Genomic DNA, 15,447 nt, shown 5'->3' on the forward strand with positions numbered 1-15,447 from the left:
TCCATTTTGACCAAGCCTCGAGCTGGTCATCAGTAACCCGACCGCTCCTCTTAGAACTAGAAAACAAATGATAGATGAGTTCATGCATGTTGTATTTGTTCTCAATTTGAATCTAAGACGATTGATGAAGCTTTATGATATTCAAACTAAATAGATTCAATGCGTGAAGAACTTAATCAATTTGAAAGAAGTAAGTTTTGACATTTAGTTATCCAACCAGCTAATCTATATGTTATTAAAACTAGATGAGGTTTTAGAAATAAAATGGATAAGAGTTTATCGATAGTAAGAAATAAATCTAGCATTTGCTCATGTGACTAGACTAGAGACCATTAGAATATTTCTTATATTTGATGCCCTCAAGGACTTTAAATGTATCAAATGGTTGTCAAGTTAGCATTTCTCAACGATTTGCTTAATGAGGAAGCTTATTTGAACAACCTCCTATCTTTGTCAGTCATATTCATCCTAGTTATGTTTATAAACTTGATAAATCACTACTTGGTTTGAAGGAAGCTCCTCATGCATGGTGTGATATATTGACTAAATTCTGGTTTGAGCATAACTTTGTAATGCAGAAGTTCAATAATGACAAAATAAATCCGAAGAGACTCTCAATGAGTTTGATAAACGATTTAACAACATTTTTATTGAACTTATATCATTTGAAAAAGAATACTCTAATAGTGAAATTACTTTGAAGATTATGAGAGCACTTCCAGAGAATGAAATGTAGAGAACAGTGGCCATGAGGGAGTCCAAGGACCTCGACAAACTCGAGTGCACGACCTCTTTTCTTATCTAAAAGCCTACAATTTTGAGCTGGGGATTCGGACTGAAGATGAACCATCTACTCCACAACTACCAAAACTCTAACCGCCACAACTTCAATTTTGATAGTCAGTGAAGAATGTTCGAGTAGAAAATCTGCTGATCAGAGATAAACAATAAAGCAATATCTTTATATGTAAAAGAAATTGGTAAATTTATGAGAAATAATAAACCCAAATATAATATTATCGTAAAAAATATCAAGTTGGTGAGAATCAGGATTTTTTTAACCGTGAAAAGAAATGTCATTTTATTTCAGACTGTAACATGTAGAAAAAAGTTTATTAAAAGCGCTTCTAGAAGAGACGGTCCAAAGATGACTAAAGATCTTTCATGAAGATAAGATGTAGAACCCGTAAATTAGACTACGTATAAGCCATGCATAATTATAGTATTTTAAATTAAAATGATTTTATTGCATGAGTATTTAAATGCTTTTTTTAAAGTTAATTATTTTATGCAGTAGTTTAAATTTTTATCTTTTCAGTTAATTCAGTGAGGCCGGACTGGAGTTGGAGTTTTGAGATAAAATTTAAGATTTAAGAAATCATTCCCAGAGTTTATTTTAGCTAGCTAATAAGTTAATTTAAGTTAAAAGAATGTTTAAGGAATTATTTAAGTAACTTGAGGTAAGTAGGAAATAAGTTCATTTAGGTTCCATAATTAAGGTGTTAAGTCCCTAAATTATTTAAAGGATAGGTAAGGCTCTTAAGGTTTAACATACACTAACTAAACAATATTTCCCTTCCATTTATTAGATTAATTCGGTCACCCCCTTAGTGTCACAACAATTCTTTGACAACTCACCACCTTTGACTCCTTCTTTATTATTTCTTGGCATGATAATCCTTTCATCTATTAAACCCCATTAATTAATATTAGATCATTATCCTAACCTTGGTGGACATGTAGAATCGGTCACCCCATCCATTTCCCTCTCCAACAAATCATTTTGATAGCAAACCAATTCAAATTCAAAAGAGAGCAAGACTTGGTCTTGCCATCCCTTTTAAATTGCAACCCCTTCCCTCACTCTCCTAACCATCTCCCCCTTTCCCTCTTCACCGAAACCTGAGAGTGATTTAGAGGAAATTCAGTGTAAAAATCGTGAGGTAGCTAGAGAATAACAAGAGAGAAAACAAGAAAGAAAAGCGCTCCGTCTCCTCCGCGCCGCGTCGTTGCGTTTCTTTTGTTTTCTTCGAAACAGAAAATATCCAGGCATGTGTATATTCCCCTTGCTCTTCAATCAAGTCATATTAACATTTTTAAACATTATATGATCATCATTTCCATGGCATAACCGAAATATATCAAGAACTTTTCAAAATAAAAGATGCGGATTTCGGCTCTTCCATTTCATGCGTCACGGGTTGGCTTGTTTTCATTGTTTAAGGTGTTGGCTCGTGTTCAGGCTTCCAACTCTGCCCCTAGACATGTACTAGGACATGTTAGGAACACATTTGTCCATTGGTTCGAGTCCCATACATCCAGAGATGACAGCAACACCCCATTAAGTGTCATCTTGTGCTCGATTTTTGAGTTGCTGTCCATAGAGGAACTTTCTGATCTTGGCTGCCCTAGGGGCCTATAGCCATGGTTAGAACACTTCCCTATCATGTCTAAGACGTGACCAAGTCGCCCTTTTGAGGCTTGGTCCATGGTGGAATCGGTTTTTAAATCAAATCATAAGAACAGCCCCTTCCCCTTTCGGCCCTTCTCATTTTACAGCAAGTGTGGTTTCGAGTTTGGTGGTGTGGTGTGAATCTTGGTTGGCCTCTGGCCCATAGCCACGGTTCATACCATACCCCTTGATGTCTAGATCGTGCCATGGTCAATCAAATGGCCACTGGAACGACACAAGACAGCAAGCGAAGCAATACACCTCACGCACGCAAGGGTGCTCTCGGGTGGGACTTTTCGGTCGGTTGAATGGCGTGGTTCGAATTGTGGCTGGCCTAGGGCCCTTATCCATGGTTCAAATCATTCCTTAGGATGTTGGTAAGAGCCTCTGGTCAGTGGTTCAAGCCCCAATGGCCGATAGTCTCGAAAACGACACAAGGAAGCGAAGGCACGGCTGCTGTATTTTTGTGGACAGCAAGTGGTGCGATGGTTCAGAAGCTCGTTCGAGTTCTTGGTTGGCTTTTATCCTGTGGCCTTGGACTGGACAGTGCCTCATCGAGTTGGGAAGGTCATGTTTTTGGTTGTTCGTGATTCGGATCATTTTAGAGGTCGTACGAGAAATTACGGTGCGATTTGCCGAATTGACTCTCGAAAGAGCGTTTCATGTTTTGGCCTCCATTCACCAAAATTTCGACTTGCATCATTTTAGGAGCATTATTTCATCATGTTAAGTGAATTTTAATCATGACTAAATGATGGTTCGGTGTTGTTTCGGGTTGGCACGGAGTTATGATTAAATACGAAGTCGTTGGGCGTAATTGTCTCGTTTTTGGATTCAATTACAAAGTTTGCTCAAAAAAATCATTTGTATATTTTCATGTTAAATTTAGGTCGCAGCGAGCCTGGGAACGATCCAATCCATGTGGTAAAATAATACAGGATATTTCATTACGCCATTTAATTATATTACTTGCATAAAAATATAAAATATTCATTTTTGAGATTTATGCGATATTGCTTGTGGCCATTTCACTATCATGGGATTATTGTATCACCCGGTCGCCAGTTACCGGTCAGTTCAGTTCAGTTCCACCCAGTATACTGTGGCATTAGTCTGATCAGACGATTATTATTTCATCCGCTCGTCAGTTACCGGTCAGTTCAGTTCAGTGCAGGGGCCACTTGCGTAGACTATAATCTCACCAGAAAATTATTACATGCTATTTCATTACATGGCTCTATGGAGCAAACATTTCACTTATGATTTTCAGTTAGTTATACATGTATTATAATTGCTCATGACAAGTTATTTTCACATTATGCCTCATGACATGATATTTTTACTCTCATGCAACTTTATTATATTATTTACTCGTTATTTACGATATATGCATGCTGAGTCATTAGGCTCACTAGACTTGATTGTTGTAGGTACTGATGATGTCGGGGCCGAGGGCGGGGACCAGTGAGCTAGCTTGGGTCGGCAGTAGTGGAACCCGAGGACCTCATTTACAGCACTTGCCATTTTTATGCTCAAACATTTTTATCAGTTGTTGGATTACTTTACTTGTTATTTTGTGAGCAATAATTTCTTCCGCTGCTATTTTTAAACATTAAACTTGATTTATCAGTTTATTTTGTGAATGAGGCATTTTAATTATTTTAAAAAGAAAATTTTTAATTTTTTGGTAAATTTTCAAACACGAATTTTCGGGCCATTATATAAGAGATAAAAAAAAGTAGTGGTAGCTAAACAAAGAAAAAGTAAATGGGCTGAGTAGATTCAGACCAATCTAGTTTAGTGAGACTTCAGAAGTTGAGCTGGAAACTCTCGATGGCATGGTATTTATTATATATTAATATCATAAATTTTAAAATTTTAAATGTGTCATATTATTTTATAAAATATTTGAATTTTTTTTAAAATTATTATTTTTGGAGTAATTAATACATTTGGACTACTAAGATTAAATATTTAAAAACAACAAACACATATATATCTAACCTGAATTGACACCTTACTGAGATGAATAGGCCTGTAATTGTTTGGTAGGTGAAACAAGCGGTGGTGTTCATGCCACCAAACAGTTAAGTGTACCATCTGACACCACGTTCGTGTAACATTGAGATATTATTACTCCCACCAAACTTTTTGGCTGTGTCCCACTTTTTAAATGACAATTTATTTATTAATCACGTTTTCTTTGACATTTGCTTTTTTATTTAATTGATTGATTGATTCCTACAAATTAATTTTACCATTTTAAAACTATAAATTGTAATCCAACTTATCCTAATGAATATAAATAATCAATAGTTTGTTCGATGTTTAATATGAGAATTACCTCAACTTTGATTAAAAGCTATAAGGTACCTAGTAATTTTATGGATTTATTTTGACACATTCGTGTTTATTTGGGACAATGTCCCGATAACAATTGTGAATCTTTTTTTCCAGATCTCACACTCAATAAGTGTTGGGATCTCGTCGGATAGAAAGATGTGTCCTGATAAATATTTTTTTAATCCATTGGATTCTGATAAAATACGTCAATTTGTAAGTTCTATGTACATGTATAATTATTAAAAATTAAATCATTTCATGACATAATACAAATAAACTGAAACAACTTCTTGATTAATCTAAGAAAATTCAAAACAAAAATTAATATACCAAAATCATAGTCTCATTAAACCACCACAAAACATTCTTCCCAAATTCCATTTGACATCAATCAGTTTTCTCATAGTCGAATAAATTTTAGTGGTTATATTTATTCACTGATAATATTGAACGATTAACTATAAAAATCATAAACAAATAATATTTTATAAATAAAAACCATTTGAAATCAATCAGTACTAATCATATCAGGTCTTTTTCGGTCACAACAATGTGTTCACTTCACTTTTTTATGTTTAGGCTGAAAGGGAGAAAATGATGATAAACTCTTTTTATTTTGTATAATATAATTTTATTTGTCTTATAATTATAACATTTATCTATGTGAATTTTATATTTGCATGCATTAGTTAATTATTTAATTTTAAGTTATAAAATCATCATCTATAAGCTAATCTCTTTTTACATGTGTTAGCCTTATGCATTGCCTTAAATAGAAACGAAAATTATTACCTACCCCTCTGTAATCCTTAGATCAAGGGTTAAAGTTACCACCCAGAGACCGTACAAGGAACAAAGCCCAATTTTATTTATGTTGTAAAAATTTGTGTGAGACGGTCTCACGGGTCGTATTTTGTGAGACGGATCTTTTATTTGGGCCATCCATGAAAAATATTACTTTTTATTGTGAATATCGGTAGGGTTGACCCTTGATAAAGATTCGTGAGACCGTCTCACAACAAGACATATTCTTCATGAAAATTGTTGTCAAATATCAACAGCACTGTTAACACTTTTATTCAAAATTCCAAATACTATTATTCCAACCTAACTTTTTGGTTGTGTGGCATTTTAAAAGGCAATCTATAAATTTAGTTTTTTTTTTTTAAATAATAAGATTGATTAATTAAAAATAATAATACAATCTCCTAAAAATTAATTTTACCATTTTAAAAACTATAAATTGTAATTCAAATCTTATCTAAGCCTAATTATAATGGTTCACGATCAACATTATTTATATTTCTAACATGTTATTGTAAAACTTAAATGTCTTATATATCAACATCCTATTACACTTTTCATCAAACCATCGACTCGAACTCGAACTCAACTTTTATCATATAAACATCCTTGTAACACTTATCATTAGAGCATGTGACCAAACTCGAACTCTAACAACCCATTCATCCTAAAGGACAACAAACAGTCACATGTTCTGTCAACCCAACTCACTAGTCTTGGTTTTACCAAACTATGGAATACCTCATCGAAGGCTTAATGGTAAGTTGGAAAAGTAGCTTCAAGCATTTACTCTTTAACTACCACTGGGAGTCTCTATATTTCATTTTCATTTCTCTGATTTCTTGATTCTGAGAAACCACCTCCACATTTCTTGATCAACGTCACAAAGTAAGATCTTCTCTAAGTTTTGTTTTAAGAATTTAGTACACACGCACATATACACACACAGACACACGGAGACACAGTTGTTGTTCAAATACAAATAAAGAATCAAGAGATCCATCCATAATTTGATGATAAAGCATTATGTTATGTGAATTTTATGCAGTGGATACTGAAGTTAAGGCTGTAATGGTGGATGAAGTGCCTTTTCCTACACAAATTATTTTCACCAAGCCATTGCCTTTGCTAGGTTATGGTAAGTTTCGTTTAGCATTATTATTGTAAATTATTACATGATAGCAATAGGTATATCATCTAGTTTGTTGAAAAATGTATATTAATTTCGCTACCAACACAAAGCTTTTTGGTACCCAAATCTGTTTAATCACTTGCCAATTACTTTTCAAAAAGATTTTGTTGGTATGTGATTTAGATTTAAAACTAAATATGCAAGGGCTAGGAATCGAGGGAAACTAGCCTATCCATAAAGAATATTTTAATCTGATACTTGCGCCAAATCCATCCGCGATAATGCATTCGGCACTGTGGGATCCATATACCACATCTCCGAATGAATTGGGGCATCTGGGATCGAAGTTACCAGAGAAGAAGTTAGTTTTTGGTGTATGCATGATAGTTGTCTGTATTAAATAATTTTGTATAAAGATTTAAATCTTTTATTGAAATTAGCAACTGCAAATATGTTTTATATGAGGATTTCTGAGAACTAAACAAAATAAAATTCAAATATTGCAAATTTTTTGTTATTGTAAGAATTTATGGTTTTTGTTAATAATTTTATATGTATATATATATATTTTTTAGATTATGGATGGATCATATATCATCTTGTTATCACACTGTGATACCTAGTTCACTCTACACCCTTTATATATATAGAATAGTGTAGATGATATAGGGTTGGAAAATATTTGTGTGAGACGGTTTCACAGGTCATATTTTGTTAGACAGATATCTTATTTGAGCATCCATGAAAAAGTATTACTTTTTATGCTAATAGTATTACTTTTTGTTGTGAATATCGGTAGGAGTATTATTTTTTATGCTAACCGTTTGGTTCATGGTATATGGTATGAGATATATAGTATGGAGATAAGTAATATTTTGTAATAATAAAATAAATAGAAAATGATAGTTAATATAGTGTTTGATTTAATTGATTTGATTGATTAAATTTGAGATAATATGATATTACCATTTTGTCATTATTGAAAATATTAATAGAATATTAATAATATTTTTTATTAAGGGTAATTTCCTAATTTTATATTTTTGATTTGATTGATGTGAGATAAATTATTACGAATTTGATTGATGTGAAATAAATAATTAATAATTTGATTGATCAAGATAAATAATACTCGTACAAAACAAGTATTATTTTTATTGTGAATATTGGTAGGGTTGACCGTCTCACGGATAAAGATTCGTGAAATCGTCTCACAAGAAACATATACTATAGATTTTTATAACTTCAAATATGATATAAATCAGAAAAATTCATTTGAGAATTTATCATTAGTCAATTTTGTGATACGACTTTTCTATTTGCGTCACTCATGAAAAATATTATTTTTTATGTCAAAATATTTATTTTATGGTGAATATGGACATAATTGATCGGTCTCTCAAATAAATATCACAAATAAATATATGTGATACCGTCTCATAAGAAGCCTACTCTTACGTGAAACGTGAATGAAGACATATTTCTTGATCCCTGAATTTTTAGCATAATAACAGGTAAATTATTGGCTCACCGCTGCTTGCGATGTTCTTTTGTCAAAGGGCAATATTAAAAAACTTCATTTTAATAGAAATCTGTCCTGATCTATTAAAATATTTTTTTTCCTCTCTGAAAAACGTTAAATTTTATCAGGAATTACGGATATTGAGATACACTTCCTCCAGATTAAGTTTACAGCGATTGGAGTATACTTGGATCCTCAAATTTTGGACAATTTACATATATGGAAGGGAAAATCTGCTGATGAAATTGCAAAAGATGATGCTTTTTTTGAGGCTATAATTTCAGGTAATATAAATATGTGTTTTTTAGAATAATTTATTTAGCAATATATATATTCGCAGAAAATGAAAAATATATCTGAAAAATACGATGAGTTGTAATATCTTATAATACAATTTATTTTTAATAAATCAATGCAGCATTTGTTAGCTAAAAATAAATATTTCTTAAATAAATTAACAATTCAACTAATATTGAATTAAAATTGACTTTATTTTATATTTTTCAGCTCCAGTAGAAAAATTTATCAGAGTGGTGGTGATCAAGGAGATAAAAGGCTCGCAATATGGAGTTCAACTAGAGAGTGCGGTTAGGGATCGTTTGGCAGCTGTTGATAAATACGAGGAAGAGGAAGAGGAGGCTTTGGAGCAAGTTTCGGCCTTTTTTCAAACCAAGTATTTCAAGAAAGATTCAATCTTGTCTTTCTATTTCTCAGCCACTCCCCCAACTCTTGAGGTACTTACATCTTGCAAATGTTGCCCTTTTCGGGTCAGTTTATCGACGATGTCTTAGCTCGTCGACGTTTTGATCTGCTTCCGATGATGACTTAGTGTATTAAGTTGTTTATTAATATTCGAAACAGATGGGATTTTCGTGCGAGGGGAAAGAAGATTCAAAAGTCGAGGTGAAGAATGCAAATGTGGTGGAGATGATTCTAAAATGGTACTTGGGAGGGAGCAGGGGACTCTCCCCAGCCACTATTTCCTCATTGGCTAAGACCCTTTCCGAAGAGTTGGCAAAATAAGGGTGAACTTGAGATAAAGTTTGCTTTTGCTCATTTAATTTAACTAGGTATGGTCACCTCAATTCGAATTGAGGTGTTTACCCAGACATGGCAGCGTATTACCGCTTCTATTTTTATTTTTTCAAGCAATGAAACATGCGTATACATTTTTATATGTATTTTTTTACACTTTATTTATTGTTAAATGCATAAAAATTTAATGTAATTGCCATATTTAACAAGCTAAGTTTTAAAAGTATTCATCAAAATTAATCTGTTCAAGTACAAATTTTAAAGAAATAAAAAATGGGAAACAAAATCTATCAATGTTAAGTTATTATTGTAATAAATAAAATGAATTTATAATTTTTTTAAAAATAGTAATGCAATTAAATTTTGTAATTAGATTTGAGCTAATTTCTTCCTTACTTAAAGATATCTATGTCTAGGGATGTAATTGAGCCGAGCCGAACTCTTGAATTTTGGGCTTGGTTCGTTTATAATCGAGCCGAGCTCGAGCTTTATTTAACGAATATATGCATGGCTCACGAGCTTATTCAAGTCTTTATCGAGCCTAAACAAGCTTAATAAATATGAATTATACATTTAAATTTTCATTAAATTAATTAAAAAGTAAATTATATATTTAAAGAAAAATATATTATTTTTATTAAAATTTGTAATAAATAAATTTAATAGATTTTTCTATATATTTCATAAATAATATGCAAAATCAGTAAATCAAATATCAAAACTATTATTTTTTCGTCTAAAAGATTACTCATAACTTATCAACGAACATGTTCACGAGCTAACGAGCCGAATACTGTAAACCTTGAGTTTGATTTGTTTATCTTAACGAGCCTCATTAAACGAGCTCAAACGTGTTTTTATCGAATCGAGCTTCGAATAGCTCACAAACGTTTTGGTTCGTTTACATCCCTATCTATGCCAGAAAATAAGTGATTTGACAAAAAAAAAATTTATAGAATCTGATTTTCTAGACCTTTAGGCTTAAAATATAAATCTATATAGCAATTAGCAAGTAGAAGCTGTGGAGACCCGGACGCTAACTCATTTTCTTCAATCATTCTTGGGATTAAATTGATCAATTAAATAAAATAGGTCGAAATTTTTTTTTTTTAAATTGAGCATCTCATAAGCAAGTGTACAAAATATTACAACAAGTTATGCTCCATCTTATTTAATTACAAGATCAAGTGCAATATCTACAACATGATCAAAAGTACAAATATTGTACAAAATAAAGTCATAACAAACTAGTGTTATTAACTACATGTCATGTGTTGAACAACAGCTCTACTTCTAAGCCCGGATCACCACTCTAATCTCGATCTATCATGCTCTTCTCGACCCTGATTATGTCCCACCTGTTGTCATGCACACATACAAACAAAACAACGGCCGGATAACTCGGGTGAGAAACATATTTCCCAATATAAACAATGTATACATGCATTTCATACAATCATATACAAAAGCATATAACATTTATAACGCAATATGCATCACAATCTACGAAAATATGAATCGATATAAAACTGTAAATCAAACTCTTTAACTCATAATCTTGACTCGACTCTTATCTAGGGATCCCGGTTTGAATAAGAACGTAACAAGTCTCCAACCTACTCTTCCCAGCTAGGCGGTGATACGTTCTTATTCTCAGACTTTGGCCCACTATATCGAATCTCTACAATAGGAGTCGATCTTCTCCTAAGCACATCGATATAAACCAAACGTCCAGTGACTTGGAACATCTGCCAAAGACTCAAATGCATGCTTTGCTATAACTCAATATAAGCATATTAATCTCAAGAATTGCAAACACATCAAAGCAATAACAATATAGTATGTGGTTTTTGGAAACTCAAGCTATCTCTTACTCGAGTTATCTCTCTCTGTTTAACATTGATTTATACCTTTCTTTTCGTAGTTCTTGGTTGACGAAATCAAATATCAATCTGGCTTTGTTCGGACTTCGAAGCCTTCAATACCAAATCTGGAATGACATATTTGAGAAGTACAATATCAACATACACTCAAAATAAGATTTGATTTGATCAACACTCAATCTAGTTAACTTTCGATGGCATAACGGCGCAATCTCAAGATACCCCGGCAACTCAATATCAATAGATACCAATCACAACTCATAACCAATAACAATAACAAGCTAGAATTCTCAAAATCTGCATAATCTCAATCACATATAAGTTGGAAAATAATAACAATTGCATACGGTGTCCGTTCCTCGATCCAGTTTCGATTATACGATTACCATAATCTCAAGAACACATAATATCAATCATATCATGATTCCCCCAACATCAAACTTTCGAACCATACAGGAAAGTAATAAAACTTACATCCCTTCGAAGCTCTTGACGAGAGAAGCACAGAACTCAACTCGGATTAAAAATCAGACGGCCAGATCTTGCACAATGAAAATTCTAGAATTCAAGAAAGCTTGAGGATTCTTTCATGGCTTGTCTCGGTTCTTTCTTCTGCAAGTTATGAAGGAGAATGAAGGTTTATACATGTCCCCATGCATGGCAAGACAAGTGGCAACTTCTTATAGATCACTGCTCGCGCATATGCGCGCCCGGTCCTCGCGCATATGCGCGAGATCTACTCTCTCGGCACATGACAATTCCATCTGCTCGTGCATATGCGCGCCTCATCTCGCGCATATGCGCGAGACTCTCTGTCTCGGCACTTGTGAAAGTCACCAGCTCGCACATATGCATGCCCCGTCTCACGCATATGCGCGAGACTTACTGTCTCGGCATGAGCTTCTCGCGCATATGCGCGCCTCATCTCCGCGCATGTGCGTGATGTCTGCTGGACCAACACATATGCAATCATATGTTTTTCCCCAAATCTTTCTCGGATTGGTCCTTCTATAATCACATCAATTTATCAAATAATATAATCTCGTGCATTACAATTCTCCCCCTCTGGGACATGATTTCGTCCCCGAAATCACAGTCAATCAAATCACATAAGAAAAGCAGATATAACAGAAGCTAAATAAGAAACTTACATCAATAAAATAACTCTGGAAATTTCTGTCTCATGTCTGATTCAGTCTCCCAAGTAGCTTCTTCAATGCCATGATGACTCCACTGAACTTTCACAAGTGGAATAGTCTTCGTTCTGAGCTGCTTTTCTTTACGATCTAGAATCTGAATCGGTTTTTCAAAATAACTCAGAGTTTCATCAAGTTCGGCCTCGTCAGACTGAAGAATATGAGAAGCATCAGGAAGATATTTCCGCAGCATAGACACATGAAAGACGTCATGTATCCCTGATAGAGAAGGAGGAATAGCGAGTCGATAGGCACGATCACCTACCTTCTCAAGAATCTCATACGGCCCAATATAGCATGGAGACAACTTCCCTCGTTTGCCAAATCTGACAATGCCTCTGAAAGGAGAAATCTTCAGAAATACTCTGTCTCCTTGCTCAAACTCTAAAGGTCGACGTCGAATATTTGCATATTTGGCCTGTCTATCTTGAGTTGTCTTCATTCTCTGCTGAATCAGCTTTACTTTCTCAGTCATATCTCGAATCATATAAGGTCCTAGTTCAGGTACCTCGGATATCTCATCCCAATAGAGAGGGGATCTGCACTTCTTGCCATACAACGCTTCAAACGGAGCCATCTCTATACTCGTCTGGTAGCTATTGTTGTACGAAAATTCACAAAGTGGTAAAGAATCTTGCCCACTAGTGCCAAAATCTAGCACTACAGCTCTAAGCATATCCTCCAATGTCTGGATAGTCCTCTCTAATTGTCCGTCTGTCTGAGGATGATATGCAGTACTCAAGTGTAATTTCGTACCTAGAGCTTGTTGCAAACTGTGCCAAAAGTGTGAAGTAAATCGAGGATCACGATCTGATACAATGGACTTTGGCACGCCATGCAATCTGACCACTTCTCTGACATAAATATCTGCCATCTGGTCGTGTCTGTACGTCATTCTGTAAGGAATAAAACACTCTGATTTGGTCAATCTGTCAATAACGACCCAAATCGCATCACAAACTTGGGAGGATCATGGTAGCTTCGTAACAAAATCCATGAAAATGTGATCTCATTTCCATTCTGGAATAGATAAGCTATGCAACATACCTCCTGGTTTCTTCCTTTCTGCTTTCACCTGTTGGCAATTCAAACATTTGGATACAAAATCTGCTATATCTGATTTCATCTGTTTCCACCAAAACTGTTTCTTCAGGTCATTGTATATTTTTCTGCCACCAGGATGAATACTAAAACGACTACAGTGTGCTTCTGTCAAAATCTGTTGTCTCAAGTCTGAAACTCTAGCACAACAAGACGATTATTCACATATAACACATTCATATGTACCTGATATTCTGATCGATGCCCTGATCTGACCATCGCAATAGAATTCTGAATATTCTGATCAACTTTCTGTGTTTCTCTCAAATACTAATCCAGAAAGACAGCAATCTTCAATCAAATTCGAAACACCAATCGTCGATAGGGATAAAGAACATACCTTTCGACTTAGTGCATCATCTGCTGCATTTGATTTCCCCGGATAGTATTTGATTTCACAATCAAAATCTTTCAATAAATCAAGCCATCTATGTTGCCTCATATTCAGTTCTGACCATGAAAATAGATATTTCAAACTCTTGTGATTAGAATAAATTTCAAATTTCTCACCATATAGATAATGTCGTCAGATCTTCAATGCAAACACGATGGCAGCCAATCAAGATCATGAATCGGGTAGCGAGTCTCATGTGGTTTCAATTGTCTCGAGGCATAAGTAATAACATGTCCTCGTTGCATCAAAACACAACCTAGTCCTCTGTGAGAAACATCACAATAAACAACAAAATCACCAGTACCTGACGGAATAGTCAACACCGGAGCGCTGGTTAATCTCTTTTTCAACTCCAGAAAACTAGATTCACACGCTTCTGACCAAACAAAAGGGGCATTCTTCTGGGTCAGTTGAGTAATCGGCTTAGCAATACTGGAGAAATCTTTAATGACTCGACGATAATAGCCCGCTAAACCCATTAAACTGCGTATTTTTGGCACTGATGTCGGTCTAGGCCAACTGATCACACCATCAACTTTGCTAGGATCAACAGAAATATCATCTCCAGATATAATGTGTCCCAAAAATACAACTTGTTTCAGCCAAAAAATTCACATTTAGACAGCTTGACATACAGTTTCTCAGCCCTCAGAATCTTTAATACAATTCTCATATGCTCAGCATGATCAATCAAATTCTTTGAATAAATCAGAATATCGTCAATAAAGATAATCACAAAGTCATCAAGATATTTCTGAAATATACGGTTCATCAAACCCATAAATACAGCTGGAGCATTCGTTAAACAAACGGCATGACTATAAATTCATAGTGGCCATACCTGGTTCTGAAAGCTGTCTTCGATATATCAGAATCTCTGACTCTCATCTGATGATATTCAGATCTCATATCGATCTTGGAATAAACAGAAGAACCCTGCAACTGATCAAATAGATCGTCAATACGAGGCAAAGGATATTTATTCTTTATCGTAGCCTTGTTCAATTTCCAATAATCAATGCAGAGTCTCATTGAACCGTCTTTCTTTCTGACAAATAGTACTGGAGTGCCCCAAGGAGAAACACTAGGTCTGATGTAACCCTTGGCTAGTAAATCTTCTAGTTGCTCTTTCAATTCTTTCAATTCAATTGGTGTCATTCTATATGGAGTTTTAGAAATAAGTACTGTACCTGGTATCAGTTCAATGCTGAAGTCTATTTCTCGGACTGGAGGCAAACCCGGAATCTCATCTGGAAAGACGTCAGCAAACTCACATACCACTGGCAAATCTGCCAATGAAGGGCTCGACTTCAGTACATCTACTGAATACACAAGGAATCCTTCTGCTCCTTTCTGTAATAATCGAGTCATAGATAAAACAGATATCAAAGGAATTCGACCTCTGAAACCCTTACCGTAAAATTTCCATTCATCAGCCATCTCAGGTCTGAATCTTAAAATTTTCTGGAAACAATCTACGGTAGCTCTGTACTTGGTCAGCATATCAATACCAATAATGCAGTCAAAATCAGACAAATCGAGTACAATACAATCTAATTCTATCTCATTACCATCATACTGCAGC

The 15,447-nt window shown here is 34.4% G+C and overlaps 1 protein-coding gene across 1 annotated transcript; it reads left to right on the plus strand.

The window, feature by feature from the left end:
- The first annotated feature begins 6,300 nt into the window (after positions 1-6,300).
- On the plus strand, positions 6,301-9,448 carry LOC142549245 (chalcone isomerase-like protein 2). The gene is made up of 5 exons (XM_075658096.1): positions 6,301-6,487; positions 6,648-6,737; positions 8,382-8,537; positions 8,761-8,987; positions 9,115-9,448. Coding segments are annotated over exons 1-5 (636 nt in total). The 5' UTR covers positions 6,301-6,486; the 3' UTR covers positions 9,277-9,448.
- The last annotated feature ends 5,999 nt before the right edge of the window (positions 9,449-15,447 follow it).

Source organism: Primulina tabacum, chromosome 6 (genome assembly GCF_025594145.1).
Source record: "Primulina tabacum isolate GXHZ01 chromosome 6, ASM2559414v2, whole genome shotgun sequence".
NCBI classification, from domain to species: Eukaryota; Viridiplantae; Streptophyta; class Magnoliopsida; order Lamiales; family Gesneriaceae; genus Primulina; species Primulina tabacum.